The sequence below is a fragment of the Sus scrofa genome, chromosome 4, assembly GCF_000003025.6.
Source record: "Sus scrofa isolate TJ Tabasco breed Duroc chromosome 4, Sscrofa11.1, whole genome shotgun sequence".
Taxonomy (NCBI): Eukaryota; Metazoa; Chordata; class Mammalia; order Artiodactyla; family Suidae; genus Sus; species Sus scrofa.
This window is the reverse complement of record NC_010446.5, coordinates 19,620,663-19,644,609: the sequence shown is the minus strand read 5'-3', so window position 1 is coordinate 19,644,609 and position 23,947 is coordinate 19,620,663. Positions and strand designations below refer to the sequence as shown.

The 23,947-nt window shown below is 41.0% G+C and overlaps 1 protein-coding gene across 1 annotated transcript in view; it reads left to right on the top strand.

The window, feature by feature from the left end:
• The window catches only part of MAL2 (mal, T-cell differentiation protein 2), a 65,160-nt gene that overhangs the window by 14,086 nt on the left and 27,127 nt on the right, over window positions 1-23,947 (top strand). The window contains exons 2-3 of the mRNA XM_005662876.3: window positions 1,969-2,036; window positions 3,370-3,448. Coding sequence (XP_005662933.1) covers window positions 3,422-3,448 — 27 coding nt within the window. The 5' untranslated portion in view covers window positions 1,969-2,036; window positions 3,370-3,421. The remainder of the gene's footprint in view (window positions 1-1,968; window positions 2,037-3,369; window positions 3,449-23,947) is intronic.

The following is a 23,947-nucleotide window of genomic DNA, read 5'->3' as shown; positions in this document are numbered from 1 at the left end:
AACATGTGCTTCTCAAAGACAGTGGAGGGTACGGTTTGGAGTCATACTGAATCCCTGCACTGTCACTAGCAAGAAACATGACCCTGGGCAAGCTACTTCAACTCTTGTCTCAATTTCCTTGTCTATAAAGTGAGAATAAAACAGCGTTGACTTGCAAGGCTGTTGCCAGGATTAATGAGCTAATTCCTGCAAAACACTTTATATGACAAAGACCAGACTCCAGATCTTTGTCTTAGGGCTCTGGATTTGCTCATGTTCAGTAATTGGTTGTTGCTTTAATAGTTACAGAGCAAGAAGTCACAGGAGAAGTGGCTTCTAGCGGTGGAACTCCCTCACCCACATGATCTTTCTAGCTTCCCCCATTAGGGAACTGCAAGAGGAGGCAGTGGGGCTCAGCACCAGCCCCTGAGACTGAAAATCTCATTTAGTTAGTTGCATGTATTCAACACATCTTTATTAAGAATCTCTTAGGTTGAATCACATGCGATTGTCAATGGTCCAACATGGGTAATTTTATAGAACTCATTACAATAGTATGGCCCCAGGCAAAGGGTTAAAGATGCCAAGATTAACAAGACAAACATGAGCCCTGTCCTCACAAAGCTGTTGATTGTGGTAGTGAGGCAGAAAAATAATGTCTTAAGAGGAAAGGGAACATGAAGAGTGTAGGGCAGAAAAGAGTTCATGAGTTCTACTCATGGACCAAACTCAAAGATAAGGGTTGAACAAGAGGCCAGGAGCTTTCAAGAAAAATCTCTTCTCATGGAGACCAGAGGACTTGGCAGGAAGTGGATTTGGAATGTTTTAGTTTCTTATGGCTACTGTAAAAAATTAGCATAACCCCAGTAACAAAACATATTTATTCTCTTAGAGTTCTGGAGGTCAGAAGTCCAAAATCCATGTCACTGGGCAAAATCAAGGTGTAGATAGGGTCCAGCTCTGACTGGAGACTCTGGACAGGAATATATTTCTTGCCTTTTTCAGCTTCAAGAGTACAGTACTTATATCCTTGGCTCATGGACTTCTTCCTCTATCTTCAAAGCCAGCTGTACCTCATCTTGCTTCAGTAATCACCTGCCTTCTTCTTCTGTTTGTCAAATCTCCTTCTGCCTCCTTAAAAGGATGCTAATGATCGCATTTAGAATCCTCTGGATAATCCAGAATACTCTCCCCACCTCAAGATTCCGAATTAAACATCTGTAAAGTCTTTCACCATGTAAGGCCACAGTCACACGTTCAAGACATTAGGACCTGGGCGTCTTTGGGGACATTATTCAGCATATTGTACAGGGGCTGAAAGGTAATCAACTGCAGAAAAAAGCAGTTCAGAGTTGTGGCTATAGGACAAATGAAGATTCAGTCTCAGGGGCTCAGCAAAGAGATTTGGGAGAATATGACAACCTAAACTGAGATCAGCCAAATGAAAAGCAAGGACAGGTACTGCCAAGGCCACTGGTTCAGCTGGTGTGAAGGCAGAGAACATGCATATCTAAAGACCTAAAAAAGGTATTACCTGACTTGAGCATAGAGCTTAATAATGGTGGGAAAGGAGGTAAAAGATGAGTTGTGAGAGTGAGCAGGGGTTAGCTTACAAAGGACCTTTAAATTATGTTAAGTAGACTTAATCCTATGAGAATTAGAAGTCAACCATCGAAAGGCTAAAAGCAGGAAAAGAACTTGGTCAGTTCTATGTTTTAGGAACTTCTTTCTATTTGTCATGTAGAGACAACAATCAGAGGAGGACAAGATGGAAGATGGAAAAACCAGCTCAGGGGTAAAGGCTATCTTTGGCATCTGCACAACTTTAAATTAGTTCTATTCAAAAGTCGTTGATATTTCAGTATGTGCTTTATTACCACCAAAACTGCTTTGGGTTATTTTTGCGGTTATTGGGAAACTTTTTGTTCAAACTCAGTTCATTCTTTTATGTATGTAACAAATATTTATTGGAGATCTACTGTCTTTCAGATGCTCATGCTATGGAGCTGACCAGGGAGTTCTTGTCCCTTAAACATCCAGTTTTGTGGGAGAAAAAGGTTAGTAATTAGGTAATTTCTACACAGTGTGATTTTTTTTTTCTGCTTCAATATTACTAAGTACGGGTCCTGTAGATGCACATGGTGAAAAGGACAGTTGGCCTAGACTTAGATGATTCAGGGGAGACTTCCTGGAAGAAGTGACTTCCAAACCAGGATGTAAAGCACAAGTAGAAGTTTAAAGATAAACTGGGTGCAGGAAGAAAAATATAACAGGTAGGGTGAATACTACTTACAAAGATGCAGTGAGAACACGGGATACTATTGGGACCTTATTTAAATGGTTTAGTTTAGCTTCTGGCTAGTGCGGGAAGAGTGGAGAAGTGACCAATGCATGATAAGGGTAGATCATGAAGGTTTATCTGTCATGTTAAGGAGTCTGGGTTTTATCCTTGGGCACTACTGTGTGGAGGAGGGGCCGTGGGATCACTGAGGGTTCAAGGGAATAGCATTATCAGAATTTATTAGAACAACTTTTGTAGTGGAAAGTTATCTTCCTCAACCACCCCTTTAAAACCCACCCAGGGAGTGCCCATAGTGGCTCAGCCATAACAAACACAACTAGTATGCATGGGGACACAGGTTCTATCCCTGGCCTCACTCAGTGGGTTAAAGGATCCAAGTTGCCATGAGCTGTGGTATAGGTCACAGATTCAGCTAGGATCTAGCCTTGCTGTGACTGTGGTGTACGTCGGCAGCTGCAGCTCTGATTTGACCCCAGGCTGGGAACTTCCATATGCTGCACCTGCGGCCCTAAAAAGACAAAAAAAAAAAAAGAAAAAAAGAAGGAAGGAGGGAAGGAAGGAAGGAAGGAAGGAAGGAAGGAAGGAAGGAAAGAGAGAGAGAGAAAGAAAGGAAAAGGAAGGAAGAAAGGGGAAAAAATAAAAAGCAGAAAAACCAAGCCACAACACATGTAAAGACAGTATACTTGCTTTGCAAACACGTCTTCAAGACAATTCCTCTGTCTCTGCATCCTGTCCATTGCCTACGTATATAGATGCACTTCCCACCAGACTGTCATCCCCTCCTAAAGGAAACTTCATTGACAAAATAAAGTCAAGGGACCACAAACAGAAACTGACCCGGATTTTTTTTTAAGCAGGAGGTTATTTTAGTTCAAAATAGAAAACATTTTATAATCCTGTTCTAACAGGAATGTCCAGCTGGAAGTTGCTTCTGAAAGGTACCAACAATTTAAATATATCCCCCAAACCAAGCAAATTCCCATCCTTGGATCAGTATTAATCATTCTCTCTTGCTTTTCACTTCCCTTTCACTCCACGTGAACCACTTGCCTTTACCTGTTATCATTTTTTGTCACCCGCCCCAGCAGAAAGCAAATATGGAAGATCATTACTGAACAGAAGAAAGAGGAACTGGAATTTATGGAGCATCTGTTCCAGGCATGTAAGGTATTTCCTGATACCTTTCCTACGTTCATCTTGTTCTTGTAGCAACCCTGTGAAACAGGTACAATCCCTACTCTGCACATAAAAACTGGGTTCCAGCATGATTCATCTCTTCTTTCTCTATACCAGGCATCAGGGCACTGGGCTAGAAGTTCAGGGTCACAGGGTATGGTCAGGGAGGGATCTGAGGTCAGATTCTTTGGGCTCATGCCTTTCCAACGACATCATAAACAGGGCTTGGCCCCTGTTATCAAGGTGTGTAGTTACCGATGCCTGTGCTCACAGAGCTTGCCAAGTTTCTGGTGCCTGGTTTTCCATCCCCATGGCAGTCTCAGTTTATGACTACCTGCCCACCCAGACTTTGGAGTCCTATATTACTCTGCCTGTGGCTGTCTGTAGTCTCCTGATTCCTGACTGCTCACGGGTTTAACCTGTGTCCTCTTTGGCTTGTGCCCAGCTCCAGGCTACTTAGGCTCCAGCATCCCAGCTCCACTCTGTCCTCCCCAAGACCCGATCAGCCAAGCACCACCCGGGCAGAACCCAATTTTCTCTGTTTCCAAGCACCTATAACATTGTTCTCCAATCCAAGGCCTGCTGGTCCTTCTTATACCACCTCCCCCCCCCTTTTTTTTTTTGACTTTCTGATTAATTTTATTTTTAAATTATAAAATAATGATACTTTTCTGGCAGCAACAGGAGAGGGAGCCTGTGAAAGAAAAATAGAATGTCCTCCATCAATCTCCCCAGAGCATATTTAACATGTGTTTTGTTTATGAATAGCATACCTACAGAAAAGACCTAAGTCATGAATCTGTAATTTGATGAACTTTCACAAAATGAACACCAAGAAGTCAAGTCCCAGTTCAAAAAACAGTGCATTAACAGCAAACAGACAGCCTCTTATTTTTTCTCAGGTCACTTTCCCCCAAGGGTGATCACTACCCTGATTTCTATTGGATTACTTGGGCCTCTTCTGAGTTTTTTGGAATCATGCATTATTGTCTTAAGCCTTAACAGGAGACATCTTTAGACACTGTTTCTCCTAGCTCCTACGATGAGTGTTTATTTAAAAAGTGGCTTTATTTTTCTAAATTGAGTCATAAAGAACTTCATGATGAGATATTAATGCCTTCTGTTTTGATTAAAGCCTGAGGATCCAATTAGACCCAGTTATCTCTTACAGACTGAATGTAGACAGTAAAATCAAGCCTAGGAGTAGATTTGGTCCAAGGATATAGTTACAGAATCACAAGGTTATGAGATTTCCCAATGGCCATCTACCTTTTATCCTCAGGTAAGAGTGTGGCTAAGGTTTGGGAGAAAGATGGGGATGGGGGAGGGTGGTAGAAAGGAAAAAGAAAAGAAAGAAAGGAAGAAAGGAAGAAAGAAAGGAAGAAAGAAAGAAAGAAAGAAAGAAAGAAAAAGAAAGAAAGAAAGAAAGAAAGAAAGAAAGAAAGAAAGAAAGAAAGAAAGAAAGAAAGAAAGAAAGAAAAGAAAGAAAGAAAAAGAAAAGAAAGAAAGAAAGAAAGAAAGAGGAAGGAAGGAAGAGAGAGAAAGGGAGAAAGGGAGAGGGGAGAAAAGAGAAAGAATGAAAGAAGGAAAGAAAGAAAGAGAATGACAATCACGTTTTTATAAAAAAAAAAAACAAACTTGAGGGAATCATTTACTCAGGACATCCTTCAACTACGGCCATTCATACTGGAGATTTAGGACACCAGATTTAAAAAGATTCTTAGCTACAAAGTCTTAGTTTAAATAATGTTTAGAAAGGGAGAGAGTCTTTCCAGTGGCAGTTACCAAGGTGTAAAATTCAGTATGTAATGACCAAAACTATAGGGCATAGTTCTGGTTCGCTTTTTTTTTTTTAAGATGGATAACCTTTTAACTAATAATCATGTGTTTTCTGATCCAAGGTAAGCTATTAATGATCAAATCTCATGCTTCAGGCTACAGAGTAATTACTGCAGAGAACAGCTTCTCTTGCCTGTGTTTTGAACAAAACACAGAGAGACGGGGAGAGAATAGAGAGGGAGGGAGAAGGCAGGAGACAGAGGGAGGGAGAGAGAGAGGGAGAGAGAGCAGCACAATTCCACTGTGTAAACCCATCTGCCCCCCTGGAGCCCTCACTAAACACTCCAATTTCCCAACCATTGTGCCCTGACTTTGAAACAGAGGTGATCTAACTTGAGCTACAGTATACATAGCTATAATTCCTGCCAATCCTTTCAAAGTCTTCCCTTTACCTACCAAGATTAACCTCCTCTCTCTAAGTAAAATGCAAGTATTGTTTTGCTAGTTAATATAAAGAAAATGACACAATACCTGTGTTAGTGCATGACTCTCAGGTAATGGACGCTTGATACAGAGGTTCTTGCTTAAAATTGGCTGTATTGAACTCCTGGTAACGCATGCCCTCTGTCAGGTGGCTTTGCTTGGAACGCATGTTAACCTTAGATTTGTTATATTAATCGTGGTAATCCAATATATAGAAACTGTACTCAGACTAAAATACTGAAGCAAAACAACAAACACAAACACTGTAGGATCAAGATTTGAATTGGACAGACCCAGATTGATTGATTGATTGATTGGTTGATTTAAGTTGAGACTTTGCCTATGATTAGCTGGATAGCATGCCACAAGTAATTTAATCTGAGTTTTGTTGGCGAGATTAAAATAGGAAATATAAAAAGTAAAAATGATGATACTGACCTCCTACGATTAGTGTTAGGATTTAAAGAATTAGGCAGTGTCTAGTATATAAAATTCTTTTCAGCAAATGCCATTTTATCCTTCTGCCTAGTTCTAATGCTTTTCTCACACATGGATTTAGAAATTAAAAGAAATTCTTACATATTTCCACCTAAAATACATATTTTTTATGGGAAACATAGCAAGTAAGGCTCCTCTTTGTAGCCTCAATATAAAAATTAAAGAATGGGAATGGGTCTGCTTATTATTACGCAATTACTCTTTTTTTTTTCCAGCATTCCCAGGCCAGGAATCAAACCCGCCACAACAGTGAACCGGGGAGCCAATCCTTAGCCAGCTGAGCCACAGGGAAGCTCCATTACACACTCACTTTAAAAAGAAATATTCGGAGTTCCCGTCATGGCACAGTGGTTAACGAATCCGACTAGGAACCATGAGGTTTCGGGTTTGGTCCCTGCCCTTGCTCAGTGGGTTAACGATCCGGTGTTGCCACGAGCTGTGGTGTAGGTTGCAGACGTGGCTCGGATCCAGCGTTGCTGTGGCTCTGGCGTAGGCTGGTGGCTGCAGCTCTGATTCAACCCCTAGCCTGGGAACCTCCATATGCCGCAGGAGCATCCCAAGAAATAGCAAAAAGACCAAAAAAAAAAAAAAGAAATATTCCTGTACCGTTGAAATCATACTCCTTGGCTTGAAAGTAAGCTTTCTAGGGCCTTAGTTATTCAAATGAGGTCAGAGGTTTAGCAGCAATACCAGTACCTAGGAGCTTGTCAAAAATTTATAACTTCGGACATCATCCAGACTACTGAATCAGAAAATGCACTGAGAAGGACTGCTCTTATACAGTGATTCTCAGACATTAGCATGTGTCCGAGTACTTATTAAAACACAAATAGTCCCTGTTGTGGCTCAGCAGTAACGAACCTGGCTAGTATCCATGAGGACACAGGTTCGATCCCTGACCTCACTCATTGGGTTAAGGATCTGGCATTGCCGTGAGCTGTGGCATAGGTCACAGACTTGGCTCAGATCTGGCGTTGCTGTGGCTGTGATGTAGGCTGGCAGCTGCAGCTCCAATTTGACCCCTAGCCTGGGAACTTCCATATGCCGCAGATGCGGCCCTAAAAAGAAAAAAAGCAAAAACAAATAAACCCACACAAAAAGCCGGGCTCCAACCCAACCCCAGAGTTGCTGATTCAGTAGGCCTAGAGTGAGCCTGAGATTTTGGCATTACTAATAAGATGGTGCCCAGTTGCTAGTCCAAGGGACCACACTTGATGATGACTAGGGCACTCAGTAGAGCCTCCAGAAGGATCATATTTAAGTTGTAAGGACTAAAGCAGAGTAAAGACTACTCTAGGCCCACTCTAGCAAGACTTAACCATAAGCCTGAAAAGTATCAGATCCACCACAAATAACAAAACTACCTGTCACCACACCCTCCCCCCCCCACACACACACAAACCCAAACACTGCTTAAAGGCAAAGAACATCTAGCTAACGATATAACATTTAAAACGTCAACCATCCAGTCGAAAATTACTAGCTGTGCAAAGAAGCAGGAAAATGGAAGCCATAAGCAAGTGTCCATCAGCTGAAACAAACATAGAAATGAAAAAGATAATGAAATTAGCAGATAAGAGCATCGAATAGCTGCTGTATCCTCGGGGCTGCCTGTGCAGGCTGGAGACTGATGCATGCCTTGTAATTCAAAAGCCAAAATTGCAGGAGTTTGCATTTACTGAGCTCCCGTTCAGCATGAGGATGAGCTCAGCACTCTGGGTACAACCTTATTTCGGGCTTATTGAAGCCCCTAGGAGGAAGTCACTGTCATTATGCCCATATTACAGCTGAGGAAACTGAGGCCCAGAGGGGGGTGGTTAACAAGCTCGTGATGTGTGCCTCCCCCCTCCCAAAAAAGGAGAGTGACTTTACCATCAGGTATGCATTCTTAGCGCTACTTGAAATGTAGACTATTGTGGCACCTGAAGATAAAGAAACTTACCAAAGATACATAGTTTGGAAGTTGGTAGCATGGGCTTTTGCAGCCAGGCACTCTGCCTAGCAGCTCATGCTCTCAACCATGAAGTTATATTCCTTTCCTGAATGATTCATAAACAAGGAAGTGGGGCAGGCCTATGGTGACAGAAGGGTACAGGGCCACACCGAAGGCAGCAGCCATTCCTTACGTACAACCTACTCCTAATAGGCAAAAATGTGCACTTAGTGTTCCCAGATCATAGGACTTTTTTTTTTTTTTTTTAAGGGGAAGCTGAAATCTGAACTTGTAAGTAAAAACTCAATCTTTAAGCATGAATGATTTAAAAGTTGATGTATTTCATGACAAACTTGTCTATGGGCCAGTTATGGCCCATGATGAACTAGCGGGTGACCTCTGCTTTACAGAAAACTATAGGTTTCTAAGGTATCCAAGAGAAAGAGGGAGATACAAGCAAAATATGACGTTTGATAAGTTCAGAAGTTTGATATGTCTACAAATGGCTTTGTTAAATGTACAGTGTAAAGGGGAAATATGCACACATTAAGAAACAGGCAGTCCACGAGTTCCCATCATGGCTCAGAAGTAATGAACCCAACTAGTATCCACGAGGACGCGGATTCAATCCCTAGTCTCTCTCAGTGGGTTAAGGACCTGGCATTGCTGCAAGCTGCGGAGTAGGTTGAAGATGCAGCTGGGATCTGGTGTTGCTGTGGTTATGGCATAGGCGTGCAGCTGCAGCTCTGATTCAGCCCCTGGCCTGGGAACTTCCATATGCTGCAGGTGCAGTGGTAAAAAGAAAAAAAAAAAAATTGACGCGTAGGTGCTGCTTTAAGACATCAGTGTATTATCTCATTTACTGCACAATGTGGGGTTTTGTACTGGTCGATTTAGCTGGATATCAAAACATCACCTGTGTGTAACTGAAAATTGTGTGTATATATATATATTCTCGACTCTACACATTTGGTATCCATTAGTGACAACAGTTAAAAAACCAGTTTTTATAAAACTGTAGAGCTAAATTATCATTTTAAAAAATGGGTGAAACTGCTTCTTTGGGTAATATGGTGAATACTTGTGACTCTAAAAAACAAAAGACTCAGCTCATTAATGTTTGAACGAGGATGCTTTTGAATTGAGGTTAGTAAGTACTCGGGAGGCGTGGGAGGATTCCTGAGACAATTTAAGGCTGTGAAACAAATTCAATGTTTAGAAGAAAATGATAGCTAATTCTACTTAATGAGTACACAGCAGACTAATTACTGAAATGGAATATATTTAATTAAAAAGAAGTCTCTTTTCTAATGATTACACTGATGTCAACCAGTTTGGAAAACCCTAAAGATTGCTAAGGACAATCCATATAAAGCCTGGAGGGAAAGTTTACACAAGGAAGGTAAATATGTATATTTAGGATTGTGGTTTAAAGTTAGCATTCTGAGATAATAAGGTTCTACTGTATAGCATAGGGAACTATATTCCATATCCTGTGATAAACCATAATGGAAAAGAATATTAAAAAAGAATGTGGAGTTTCCTGGTGGCTCAACCGGTTAAGGATCTGGCCTTGTCACTGCTGTGACACGGGTTCAATCCCTGGACAAAAATAAAGTTTAGAAAAAAAGTATGTATATATATTCGCACATGCACATATTATATAGTAATGTATTATATACACATATGCACGTATGTGTATGTATGTGTATAATGTATATATACAATATGATTATAATATTATATATGTATTTATGCACCACATATACATGTATGTGTGTGTGTGTGTGTATGTGTGTGTGTATAACTGAATCACTTTGCTGTACAGCAGAAATTAACACACCATTGTAAATCAACTCTACTTCAATAAAAAAAAAAATTAGTTAGCATTGTAGCACTCCTGGGCTCTTTTAATATAATGTTCTTGGATTCCTTAAGACAACACTCAGTTGAACAGAGAAGAGAGTACTTGGAAATGAAAAGAAAGTCGTAGGGAAGTCATTCTCTACATTTTAATATGAATTTGGAGAAAATAAATTTTCATGCAAATTTGTAGAAAAATGTGAAATTCTAAGAAGTTTTGTTCCGGATATTGGCTCTAAAATCCATTTATGGAATCCAAAGATCACCCAGCCCATACAGCTCCAGTCAGTGGAACTTAGGAATGACATGAAAATCACATTTTCTTGCCTACCTGAGACCCACCACCACTGCTGGCTCAGTTGGACAGGGAGCACTTAAAGCAACTGGGGGAGAGTCGAACTTGTGGGGTTTTAATCCAGAGCTGCAAAAACGGAACCCTTTCCCCCATGAGTCCTATGAGTTAATAATAGTGTGTGAGTGAGGTATTGGTAGTGTTATCAGACATAGCTTCAGGAAAATTTTAATATGAGGGGCATTCCATCATGATTCATTTCCTGAGCGTTTTCTGCCCTTGAACCACCCCCTTTTTCTATGTCTTCCTGAATCATTGGGTAGAAGCAGTAGTGTTCTGAAAGCAGTGTGTTTGGGTCAGCCTATGATTGCTCATCAGAGCTGACTGTCAAATTTTTAAGAAACTTGCAGGCTGCTTATTACACACAGCTGTTATTAAAATTTAACCTAGATCAGAGTTCCCTTGTGGCTTAGCGGGTTAAAGATACAGCGTTGTCACTGCTACGGCTCTGGTTATAGCTGTGGGGTGAGTTCAATCCCTGGCCTGGGAACTTCTGCCCGCCTCAGATGCAGCTGAAAAAAAAAAAAATCTAACTTAAATAAACTTACAAGTCATACATTATATTGGACATACAGATAACAAATACTGAACATTTCCTAATTATTTTGCTATTTTTATTATCTATACTCTTGAGGTTATCTCCACCTATTATACATGCCATAGGTATGCTATCTACTGCTACACGCCTCTTTATAACCCCACTTCCAATGACTTCATCCTGGTAGCTTGAAATTGACCACAGTGGACCTATTTGCACCAGGGAAATCAGTATGTGCTACAAATCAGAGCTCCCCTGTGCCCTGGATGGTTGTTAAACCCTTACCAGCACACCACTGGATAGAGGCCGTTCCAGGAACTGAGTCATGCTGAAAAGAGCCTCGGTTTGGAAGATGGCACTTGAGCTCTGGCTGCTGGGCAGAGCAGCAGAAAGTGATAATAGGAGAGTCTGCAGAAGAAACCAACTGTGATCTAAATAGGTTGTCGTTCTGCAAAAGCTAGACAGAGAGAAATTGAGATTCTGGCTAGGAGCTGTTGAGATGAGAACTAAGAAAAGCAAAAAAGTCTAAAGAATTGGGTGGGTGGTGAAACCACAGAAAAATGATGAAACTAAGTCAGTTAGCAGGTTTTATAAGGTGAATCCTAGGCGCGGACAGGGAAGAAGCGTTTAAAAGCAGGGACATTGATTTCCACATTTACCCTAAATCATCTCACACAAAACCCTATTTTTCTAAAATTCTCTTCTTCCTGTATCAGAGCTCTTAAATGTTCAGTGTTTGATCTCACATGAAAAAAGAAAGAAGCAGAGTTCCTGCTGTGGCTTCGTGGGCTAAAGAACCCAACATAGTCGCTGTGAGGATGTAAGTTCAATCCCTGGCCCACTCAGTGGGTTAAGGATCCTGCATTGCTGCAGGTTGCAGTGTAGGTCACAGATGAGGCTGGGATCTGGTGTTGCTGTGGCTGTTGTATAGGCCGGCAGCCGTAGCTCCAACTCAACCTCTAGTCCAGGTACTTCCATATGCCGCCAACTGTGGCCAGCAAAAGTAAAAATATATATATTTGATAGGAAAAAAGAAGCTAGATTAAAACAATTTATGTGAAGGTATGATTATCATTCTTTAATATTAGAGCAGATGTTACACACACATACACACACACTCTTGAGTGGGGACACACACACACACCCCTACTCACACATACCTCATATATAGGTCAGTTAGACAGCATTCATTGGGGCAAATTATTGGAGATAGACTTAGCAAATGGGTAAGTTCCCAGTTGCTCATTCATTGCAACTAGGCCAGATATAAGACCCAGAAGACCCCAAACTTAAGCTATGAAATTTTTTTTTGGTCTTGCCCGGGGCATGCAGAATTTCCCAGACCAGAGATCAAATTGGAGCCACAGCAGGGACAACACTGGATCCTTAACTGCTAGGCCACCAGGGAATTCCCTGAGCTATGAACTTTTAAGCTGCATGAATAGCATTGATTGTATACATTTTACACATTTTTAACTGTTAAGCGCTGGTCCTTCCTGGTCTGATTCCCTGCTGTAATGTGGCAGAAATGGGCTTCAGCTGCGTCCTGCCAGTGTAGTATTCACTAGCGGTGTGGGCAACAGTCTCTGCCTCAGGTGCTAGAGTCCAGACCTTATAGTTCCAATTACATGGTACCCCTAACTAGCAGTAGGAGCTGCAATGTCAGGGGTTTTGACTGGGGAAGCATTGGTCCTTCATGAAAGCAGAAGAGCAGCTCCTTTGCTGAGAGGTAGCTCAGGGTACTGCTCTTAGACACGCCGTTTGTTTGTTTGTTTGTTTGTTCTTAGGGCTATACCAGCAGCTTATGGAAGTTCCCAGGCTAGGGGTCAAATCAGAGCTACACCTGCCAGCCTATGCCACAGCAAGATGGGATCCAAGCTCCATCTGTGACCTATACCACAGCTCATGGCAACGCCAGATCCCCAACCCATGCAGTGAGGCCAGGGATAGAACCCACATCCTCATGGATTCTAGTCAGATTCATTTCTGCTGCACCACAGGAGGAACTCCCTAGACTCTTTATTCTCCTTTCTCATGAACATATAGCCTGGATCCTCCAAGAGGTTCCAGGAGTGTAAAAGATGAGTTTATCAACACATTACTTAGTCTCTATCTGATGGAAATTTCAAGAAGTTTTTTGAAAGCAGAAAGGTCTTCTACCTGTTTCCTAGTTTTTCTAGAATAGCTCGTTCTCCTACCTAAAGAACAATTTTTAGCAAATCAATAACCCTTTCATGAACCCCTAGAACAAGAATAAAATAAAATGTTTCCCCAAGTGCCAACTGCTCCAGAGGGAAGAGTGCTGATTTATCATGGATATCTGTCATGGTACCGAGTAATAGGTAATGCAGCATATGCCAAATATTTGTCATGTTACCTAATGTTTCTGCCAATTACTTTTCTCATCTCAAGAAATGTATTTTTGTAGGCATCTGTCTGACTGCTTAAAAACCACAAGCTGCTGATTTCTGTTATGATCTTTCGAAAGGCTATGCCTTCATATGTGCATCAATTAGAGAAAAATGAGCTCGATAGGCTATATCTATCCTTGGATAATTTTCTAGTAAGGTCAGATCTGATTATAAGGTTGAAGAACATTGATGGTACAAATACCCTGGGGAAAGATTTCTTTCCCCCTTCTGGTGTGATGAGGTGCTCAATGCAAAATGGCCATCCAAAATGGGTTTTTTTTTTTCAATAAAATATTGGCAACATCTGTTCTCTCTTGCCTTTGTAAACACCAAACCATTTCTCTACTTTATGGATTGTAAAGTCACTTTCTTTTGGATATATTTAAACAATTACCAAAATGAAGAGCCAACATTATACATATTTCAGAAATAATTTCTATGATGCATATATTACTACTAATGATGTTTAATACTTATTAGGTACTACAACAAATGCACTGTATACCTGTACCAGACAGTCTGCAGAATAACTCTGCCTTCCCATAGAAGTATAATTAAAAATATAGAGACCAGGAACTCACAATAATAAATGATATTCTGTGAAACATAGAATATTTTCCTGTACATTTAAAAAATGTGTATATCCTCTACTATGCATAGCAAAATAATTGGCTCTCCCTAAATATTTATTACAGTATCGTATTTGTGAGCATTCTATAATTAGAAATCACATTTTCGATATCATCTTCCCTTATAATAACCTTGAAGGTGGATCAATAAGGGAAAATAATCCCCATTTTATGGATGAGGAATGAGCCTCAGGAAAGTTAATTGATTTGTTCAAGATAAGCAAGTCTCTTCACTCCAAAGTTTCTCATTTTACCCCCTCAACACAATGCTTTTCCCTTCACTGTTGCACGGTTTCAACATTTGAGTGTCAATATATTCTTCACCTAGAGCCCTGAGTTAGCTCTTTAAATCTTGCGCTTTCTAAGTTTATTCCCATGCTCTGACTTGCACTATCCTTATAGAGTTATTAGGATAAAGTTCATAGACTTAAGCATGACACAGAAGGCCCTGGAAAGAAGCCAAACATTTTCTTAACTCCCTGGCTTCATCTCAAAGTCCATGGATTTCACTCCATTTCTTAACACCAAGTTCCATCTTGAATAAGGGTCTTCATTTATGCTCTTCCCTTTGTTTATAGCAGCCTTTCCCCCTTCACGCTTCAGTCGGGCCAGCCTTTCGGGTTTATGATTAAGCCACTTACTCATCAAAAGTTTCCCCAACGTCCTACATTAGGTAAAGACTCTGTCATTTACTTGCATACACTCTATATTTAGAGAAAATATTTGCCAAGGGCTTTTTGGCTGTGCTGCAGATGAACCAGTTCCCACTTTGGTCAATTTCCCCAAGTGTGAGTTAGAATAAGAGGGCGAGCAAGAGAGAGTGCACCCCCCGTGGTCGAGGGCTAAAGGTGGAGACTTAGGTTCTCAGATTTCCTTTCGGCTACTGTGCACATGAGTGGGTTAGGCCTAGCAAATTAGATACACCTGCTTCCAGATTCAAATGAGACACTAACAACTCAAAGAAGCATCAACAAAAGAGGAGTTATTCCCAAAGTGTTGAGAGTGGCTGTGCTGACATCCAGTTCTGAGGGATCACAGAGGCATCAGCAGCATTCGTGCTGATGGCAGAATCCTTGATCAGGTTCTGGCAGTGGAAGGAGTGCCCAGTCAGGGATTCCAGTGACTAATGGAGTGGCAAATAGTGCCCTCACTAGACTAGTTCTGCAGCTTAATTTTGGGCATGGCTTTGGCTCTGCATCCGCTTTTAGTCCCATCCACTTCCTGAGCTTGGTTTCCCAAACCTCCTGCCAAATTTATCAACTATCACACGTCTTTTTGGTAAATTATATTTCTGTTTAAGCCACCCAGGTTCATTTCTGTTGCTTGAACTTAGAACGCTAGAAAAAACATCCTTGCTCTGTATGGAGTTATGTTTTAAGTACTTATTTCAGTGATGTCTGCCTCCTCCTCCTCCACTGAACTAGAAGTTTGAAGAAGACTTATACTGTCTATTGTATGTGCCACTCTATCTCTAATGCCTAGTAAATGTCGATCACATAGTAAATAGAAAATAAATCTGCTGAATAAAAGAATGAATTAACATATGCAAAGCACTGTTCCTAGAAGATGGAGAGGGTAAGGGACAAAAGAGCATTGAAAGGAAAATCACAAACATGATCCTCAATAGGAAAGATAGGTTTATAATGAATTAATGTGTGTGCGTACACAGACATATATATATATGAGTGTGCATGTGTATATATGCATATGTATATGAACTAATGAATGACTATTAGGTCAGATAGAATATGGAAGCTGTTGGAAAGGTAGAAAGGTCAAAAGGAGAGCTGAAGGCACTGTGAAAGAGGTGAGTATAGGAAGAACCTTGAAGCATAGGTTGAAAGGCTGTAGAGGGATTATTCAGAGGACTGGATAATTAGAGGTGTGAACAAGGCACAGAGTTTTGAATATACGGAATTATGAGCAATTTGATATTTACCTAAATCTTTTTTTTTTTGCTTTTTAGTGGTACACTTGCAGCATATGGAAGTTTCCAGGCGAGGGGTTGAATTGGAGCTGCAGCTGCCGGCCTGTGCCACAGTCATAGCAACTCAGGGTCTGAGCTGCATCTGCAACCTACACTGTAGCTCTGGCAACGCTGGACCTTAACCCACTGAGCAAGGCCAGGGATCGAAGCCACATCATCATGGATGCTAGCCTGGTTCATTACCACTAAGCCACAAAGGGAACTGCCCGTTTACCTAGAATTTAATAGGCAGCCGTCAAATGCTATTTGGCAGGAAAATGATATGTCTAGGCTGGGCCATGAGAAAGTCCACCTCATGGGATTATTTAAATTTTACTTACGGATAGGGAGTTCCCGTCGTGGCTCAGTGGGTTAAGAGCCCTAGTATTCGTGAGGATGTGGGATTGATTCCTGCCTTGCTCAGTGGGTTAAGGATCCAGCATTGCCAGGAGCTGTGGTGTAGGTTGCCGATGTGGCTCGGATCTGGCATTGCTGTGGCTGCGGCATAGGCCAGCAGCTGCAGCTCCCATTCAACCCCTAGCCTGGGAATTTCCATATGCTTCAGGAGTGTCCCTAAAAACAACAAAAAATAAAAATAAATAAATACATAAATAAATATTTTTAAGTCACTTAAAACCTTTAACTACGGGACAGAAAGTCTAGACATATAAGAAAAGTCTATTAGAAACTATTCATATAACTCAAAGGAGAGATAAAAGGACATTGTCCTGAATGGTGGAAATAAGTGAACAGGACAGATGATGAGCTATCAGAGAGGTGGGACTACAAAGATTTCAAAATTCACTGGATATGGGAAGCATACTAGAAGAAAAGTTTTTTTAAAAGTGAAGCTAAAGCCTGAATAACTGGGAAATTGATGGCACCAAGAACAGAAGGAAGAAGCCAAACAGAAAAGCAGCATTTTTAGAGAAAAAGAGGAAGTTCCTCATGGGATATTTTGAGCATAAATTACAGGTGCCTCCAACAGACAATTGGAAGTAGAGGTCTGGATTTCAAGAGAGATACCAGAGATAGGGTCTAGATCAGGAGGTGAAGCAGATGGTGTCAGCACTCTCCCAGGGCCCCTCAAATCCCCTTATGCCATTTCTGTGCACCCTTCTCCCCACTTTGGTGTGGGTTCAATCCAGCAGCACCCGTGGCCCATTTTTGGAAAACAACCGTGAACTACAGGAGGCCCAGCCTGTGCAGATTGCTGGAAAAGTCTGGAGTTTCTGTGCCCTGCTTGCTTCTCTCCTTGGCCTTTCCTGGGGGTGGGCAGCTGAAGAAGCAAGAGAGCCTTGCCTCGAATTGTACAAGGCTGAGATGTAACTTACTCGCCAGTGGTTCTGCCAGGTCAGGCTGACCTGCGCCTGTGGTCCTACCCTTGCCAGGCTTCCTTGCTGTCCCTGTTCTGCTAGACTCACTCCTCTCCCAGCCTCCCTGCAAATGCTTCACAGAATCACCTGCACAGGAATCCATATCAGTGGGTCTGCCTCTCAGGAACTAGACAGAAAACAGGAGGGGTTTTTATGTTGTTTTATCTTTTCTTTTCTTTTTTCTTTTCTTTTCTTTTTTTTCTTTTTTTTTTTTTTTTTTTTGGATGCCCCGGGGGCTTGTGGGTTCCCTGGGCCAGGGATTAGATCCAGGTGCAGGTGTACCCTGCAGCACAGGTGCTGCAAAGCTGGATCCTGTAACCCACCGTGCCAGGCTGGGGATTGGACCTGCCTGCCAGCGCTGCAGAGACACCACAATCCTGTTGCACCACAGTGGGAACTCTAGGAGTTGTTTGACAGCATTGCAAGGTCTTCTGAATTGTCACTGATTTTCTTTCCACAACCTTTCATCCATTACTGAGAGAGGGGTGAAGAAATATCTGACTCGTCTTTTTGTCCTTGTATTTTATTTTTGTACCACTGTTATGACGTGCACAGATATTTAGGAGTTTTAAGTCCTCTTGATAAATGGACCTGTCTCTCATTACAGAATAACCATCTTCTGATAACTTTTTTGGCATGAAACCTATTTAGTCTGATGTTAATGTAGCTCCTCAGGCTTTCCTCTGCTTACTCTTATCATGAGATGCTTATATTTGTTTTTATATTTAAAGTAAGCTTTTTTTTGTAGACAGGGCGCATATAGTTAGATCTTGCTTTATATCAGATCGGATAACCCTTGCCTTTTAATGAAGATTTTAAGGAATTTACTGTGATTATTGCTGTCATTGAATGTAATTCTACCATCTCTCTATTTGTTTTCTATTTGTTCCATATATTCTTTGTTTTCTTTTTCCTCTTTGCATGATTTCTCTCTTTCTCTTTCGTTCTTTCTTTCTTTTTTTTTGCTACACCCACGCATATGGAAGTTTCTGGGCCAGGGATCAAACCACCTACAGGGGTGACAACCTGGGATACTTAACTGCTGGGCCACAAGGGAATTCCATTTGCCTGAGATCTTTTGGATTAATTGTGTATCTTTTAAATCACCTGTATTGACTTTTAGTTGTAATTCTTTTTTGTTTTTTGTGATTTCTGTAGGGTTTATGTATACATATTTATTTTTCCATAGTTAACGTCACATAATATTACACCACTCCAAGAGGCGTATAAGGACTTTATAACATTATGCTTGACATTTCCCTCTCACGACCTTTGTGCTGTTATTGTCATACTTTTTATTTTTACCGACAGTATAAACGCTAAAATACAGTTACAATTTTCACTTTAAAAATCATGATAATTTAACATATCTTAAAAGCAAACTTTGTCTTTACCCATATATTTATCCTTTCTGGCCATTTTCATTTTGTGCACTGATACAAATTTCCTACTGGCATCAATCTCCTGTTTGAAAGACCTCCTTTTTCATTTCCTGTACTGTATTTTCTGCTGCTATCAAATGTTTCCAGCTTTACCATATCTGAAAAAGCCTATATTTACAACAAAAGAGACACAATCCATGAAGGAAATAATTGAGAAGCTAGACTTCATTGAAAGTAAAAACTTCTGTTCTGTGAAAGACACTATCAAAAGGGTTAGAAGACAAGCCACAGACGGAAAAAATAGTTGTAAAAGCCACATTAGATAAAAGACTGTTATCCAAAACATACAAAGAACACTTAAAATTCAAGCATAAAAAAAGCAATTCAATTAAAAACAGGGCCAAAGACCTGAACAGACAGACCAAAGAAAATGGACTGATGGTAAATAAGCTTGTGAAAAGAGACTCCACATCCTTTGTCATTATGGAAATGCAAATTAAAACAACAATGAAATACCACTACACACCTATTAGAATGGCCCAAATCTGGAACATTGGCATCAACAAATGCTGACAAAGATGCAGAGTAACAAAAACCTTCTTTCATTGCTGGTGGGAACACGTGGTGGTACGGCCACTTTAACAAACAATCTGATGGTTTTCTTATGAAACTAAATATGCTCTTACCATATAATCCAGCAATCGTGCTCCTCGATATTTACCCAAAGGATTTGAAAACTTACATCCACACACAAACACCTGAATGCACATGAGTGTTTATAGCAGTTTTACTCATAATTACCAAAACGCCACCAAGACACCTTGGGGTACATGAATGGATAAACTGTGGTGCATTCATACAATGGACTATTATTTAGTGTGAAAAGAAATGAGTGATCAAGCCATGAAAAGACCTGGAGGAACACATTTTTCCCTTTTGGTTGCACCCTCGTCATGTGGAAGTTCCTAGGCCAGGGATTGAACCTGTGCCGCAGCTGCAGCAATGCCAGAGCCTTAACCTGCTTGCAGCACGCGGGAACTTCCTAGAGGAACACTAAATGCATACGACTAAAGGAAAGGAGCCAATCTGAAGAGGCTATGTACTATATGATTCCAACCAACTAAATGACATTCTGGAAAATTATGAAGACAATAAAATGACTGATTGTTCCAAGGGTAAGAGTTGGGAGGAGAGATGAATAGGCAGAGCAGAGAGGATTCTTAGGACAGTGAAAATGCTTTGTATAATTTTATAATGATGGACCTACATCATTATACGTTTGTCCAAACCCATTGAATGTACAACACCAAGGATGCCAACTATGGACTTTGGGTAACTGCATGTTCCAATGTAGGTTCCCCCTTGCTGTAAAATGTACCATTCTAGTGAGTGACATTGAAAATGGAAGAGACTGTGCCTGTGTCTTTTATGCTGGTTACTTTGAAGATTTTTCTCTTTATTATTAAGAATTTTGATTATGATGTGTTTCGCTGTAGATTTTTTTTTCATGTTTCCAAGTCCTGGGGGTCATTGAATTTATAGATCTATATGTATAATTTAGATAAAATTTAGAAGTTTTTCAACCATAATTTTTTCAAAAGGTGTTTCTCTCACTCTCTTCCCCCTGAAACTCTAATTACAAATGTATTAAAACATTGCAAAGTATTCTGCTGCTCATTATGCTATTCATTTGGGGGCCCTTTTTTCCTCTATGCGTTTCATTTTAGTTTCTATTTCTGTCTTCATATTAATTGATATGATCTTCTGTGTCTAACCTGCTGTTCATCCTGTGCAAAAAGTATTTTGCATCTTAGACATTGTAGTTACTATATCTAGAAGTTCAGTTTGGGTCCTTACATGCTCAATCTCACTCAGTTTTTTAAAATTTGGAATACATTTACAATAACTGTCTTATTGTTCCTTCTACTAACATAATCACCTATATGTCTTAGTGTTCTTTCTGCTAACATAATCACCTATATCATTTTTTGGTCTTTTATAGTGGTTGATTACAATCCTCATTATGACTCATATTTCCTGCTTCTTTGTGTGCCTGGTAATTTTTAACTGGATGCCAGACATTTTGAACTTTATCTTATTGGCTACTGGACATTTTATATCCTTAATATTCTTGAGCATTGGTCTGTGATTCAGTCGAGTTAACTGGAAATAGTTTGAGCATTTTGAGGCTTTTTAAAAAGCATTGTTAGGCAAGACCAGGCAGCCTTTTGTCTAGGGCTGACTTTGCCCCAGTACTGAGGCGATGCTTTTTCTGAGAATTCTATGAAGTGCTGAACTAATGAGGAGATTTGACATGAACTATTCCTGTCCCTGTATGAATTCCTAGGATTATTCCTCTGCTCCTTTGGAATGCTTTGTCCCTTGATTCAAATAAGTTACCATCATGTGCTGATAAGCACTTATCCGAAGATCGAGGGGACCCTTTGCTGACTTTCTAAGCTTTCTCTGCATGCAACTCTTTCCTTTCTAGTACCCTGTGAACGCCAGCTCCCTTTGCCCCCCTCAAATTTCCAGCTTCACCACCTCAACTCATGGCGATATCTGCCCTTCACCAGGGTCTCCCATTCCCTGAGCTCTGGAAACTCTTGAAGCTGAAAAAAGCATATTGCTTATGTCATTTCTTTCCCATTTCTATGGGATCTCTATCTTGCATGCTCTGGTAGGCAGTATTTGAAAAAACAGTGTTTCACATATTTTGTCTGGGATTTAGCTGTTTCAGCCAGGAAAGTAAATCCAGTCCTGGTTATTCTATTTGGAGCAGAAGTCAAGTGTTTCAGGTTTTGATAAGAGAAACTTGCATGTGTTTTTTGGGGATTGGGGGATTTTGAGTATAAAGTAGAAATAGAAAATTGAAGAGAGAGAAGGGAAAATTAATGGATTAATTTCCTAAAAGAAGTACAAAGGGGAAATAATGAAAAGCTGAGATGGGGCTCAACTTTGGACAGAGATAAAAAACACTTCTTTTAAAACAGGAAAATAGGAGAGTAATGGCGATAAAGCTGAGAAGTTTAGATGCAGAGTTCATTTGGCCAGCTGATATTACTCGAACTCCTATTATGTAACGTGAATGAATCTCAGCTACTTCCTGCAATGCGGGAGAGGCGTTGGAGGAGGTTGGAGGGGGAGTGTGATTCCCAGCATAGCGCCCCCAATTCACTCTCTTTCCAAATCCTCATTCCTGAGCTTTCCACGTTCCTGATGGAAGTGAGGGGGAGCGCCTCATCTCTTGGTGCCTCCACTGAACTTCGCATTTTTCTTTTGGCTGCACCTGCCTTACATGAAAGTTCCTGGGCCAGAAATCAAACCCATGCCACAGCAGTGACCCAAGTCACAGCAGAGACAATGCTGGATACTTTACCCACTGAGCCACAGGGGAACTCCACCACTGAAATTTTCAATTTAGTATCTTATCACACAGTGCTACCTAAGGGATATGAGACAAGTGAAACTATAGTATCAATTAAGAGGAGCATGTGTTCTATGTGGAATAAGCACATCAGATTAGGGAAACATACCGGGTGGGAGGGACTCTACACCATCTTCAATAGCCAGAGAAATGCTGTCATAAAGAATTGCCCTGGAGGTGTTCCCATTGTAGCTCAGCTGTAATGAAGCCAACCAGTATCCATGAGGTTGTAGGTTTGATCCCTGGCCCTGCTCAGTGGGTTAAGGATTTGGCATTGCCATGAGCTGTGATGTAGTTGGAAGATATGGCTCAGATCTGGTGTTGCTGTGGCTGTGGCATAGGCCAGCAGCTGCAGCTCTGATTCCACCCCTAGCCTGGGAACTTCCATATGCTGCAGATGTGGCACTTAAAAAAAAAGAATTGCCTTGAATGTAAACTGGTACAACAACTATGGAAAACAGTATGAAGTTTCCTTAGAAAAGAACTACCATATGATCCAGCAATCCCACTCCTGGGCACATATCCAGACAAAATTATAATTCGAAAAGATACGTGCACCCCAATGTTCATAGCAGCACTATTCACAATAGCCAAGACATGGAAACAACCTAAATGTCCATTGACAAAGGAATGAATTAAGAAGATCTTGGCGTTCCGATCGTGGCTCAGAGATTAATGAACCTGACTATTATCCATGATGATGCAGGTTCAATCCCTGGCCTTCTTCAGCAGGTTAAGGATCTGGAATTGCCATGAGCTGTGGTGTAGGTCACAGACGCAGCTTGGATCTAGCATTGCTGTAGCTGTGGTGTAGGCCAGTGGCTGTAGCTCAGATTCAACCCTTAGCCTGGGAACCTCCATATGCCGCAGGTGCAGCCCTAGAAAGACAAAAGACAAAAGACCAAAAAAAAAAAAAAAGATGTGGTACATATATAAAATGGAACACTACTCAACCATAAAAAGAAAATAATGCCCATTTGCAGCAACATGGATGCAACTAGAGATTATCATACTAAGTGAAGTAAGTTAGAGAAAGACAAATGCCATATTATATAGCTTTTGTGTGGAATATAAAATATGGCACAAATGAACCTATCTACAAAACAGACACAGACTCAGACAGAGAGAACAGATTTGTGGTTGCCAAAGAGGAATGGGGAGACAGTGGGATGGACTGGGAGTTTGGGGTTAGTAGATGCAGACTATTACATTTATAATGGATAAACAATGAGGTCCCACTCTATAGCACAGGGGACTATAGCCAGTCTCTTGGGATAGACCATGATGGAAGAAAGAGGATGTATATGTACGTACGACTGGGTCACTTTGCTGTACAACAGAAATTGGCACAACATTGTAAATCAATGGAATAAAGGAAGAAAGAAAAGAAGGAAAGAGAGGAAGGAAGAAAGAAAGAAGAAAGAGTTCCCATTGTGGTGCTGGAAATGAATCCAACTGGTATCTGTGAGGATGCGGGTTCAATCCCTGGCCTCACTTAGTAGGTCAGGGATCTGGCATTTCCGTGAGCTGTGGTGTAGGGCGCAGACATGGCTTGGATCCTGCATGGCTGTGGCTGTGGTGCAGGCCGGCAGCTGCAGCTCCGATTGGATCCCTAGCCTGGGAACTTCCATCTGCCTCGGGTGCAGCGCTAAAAGGGCAAAAAAGAAAAAAAGAAAGGAAGGAAAGAAGAAAAGAAAAGAAAAAGAGAAGAGAAGAAATTTCCCTTATGACCCAAAGGAATTATCCAGAAACTAGATATGGGGTAGAGGGGTGGTAAGAAGAAAGGCTGTTCCATTAGAGGGAAAGAATGTGAAGGCCTGGAGGGAGGAGAGCTATTGGAACTGTAGGGAGAT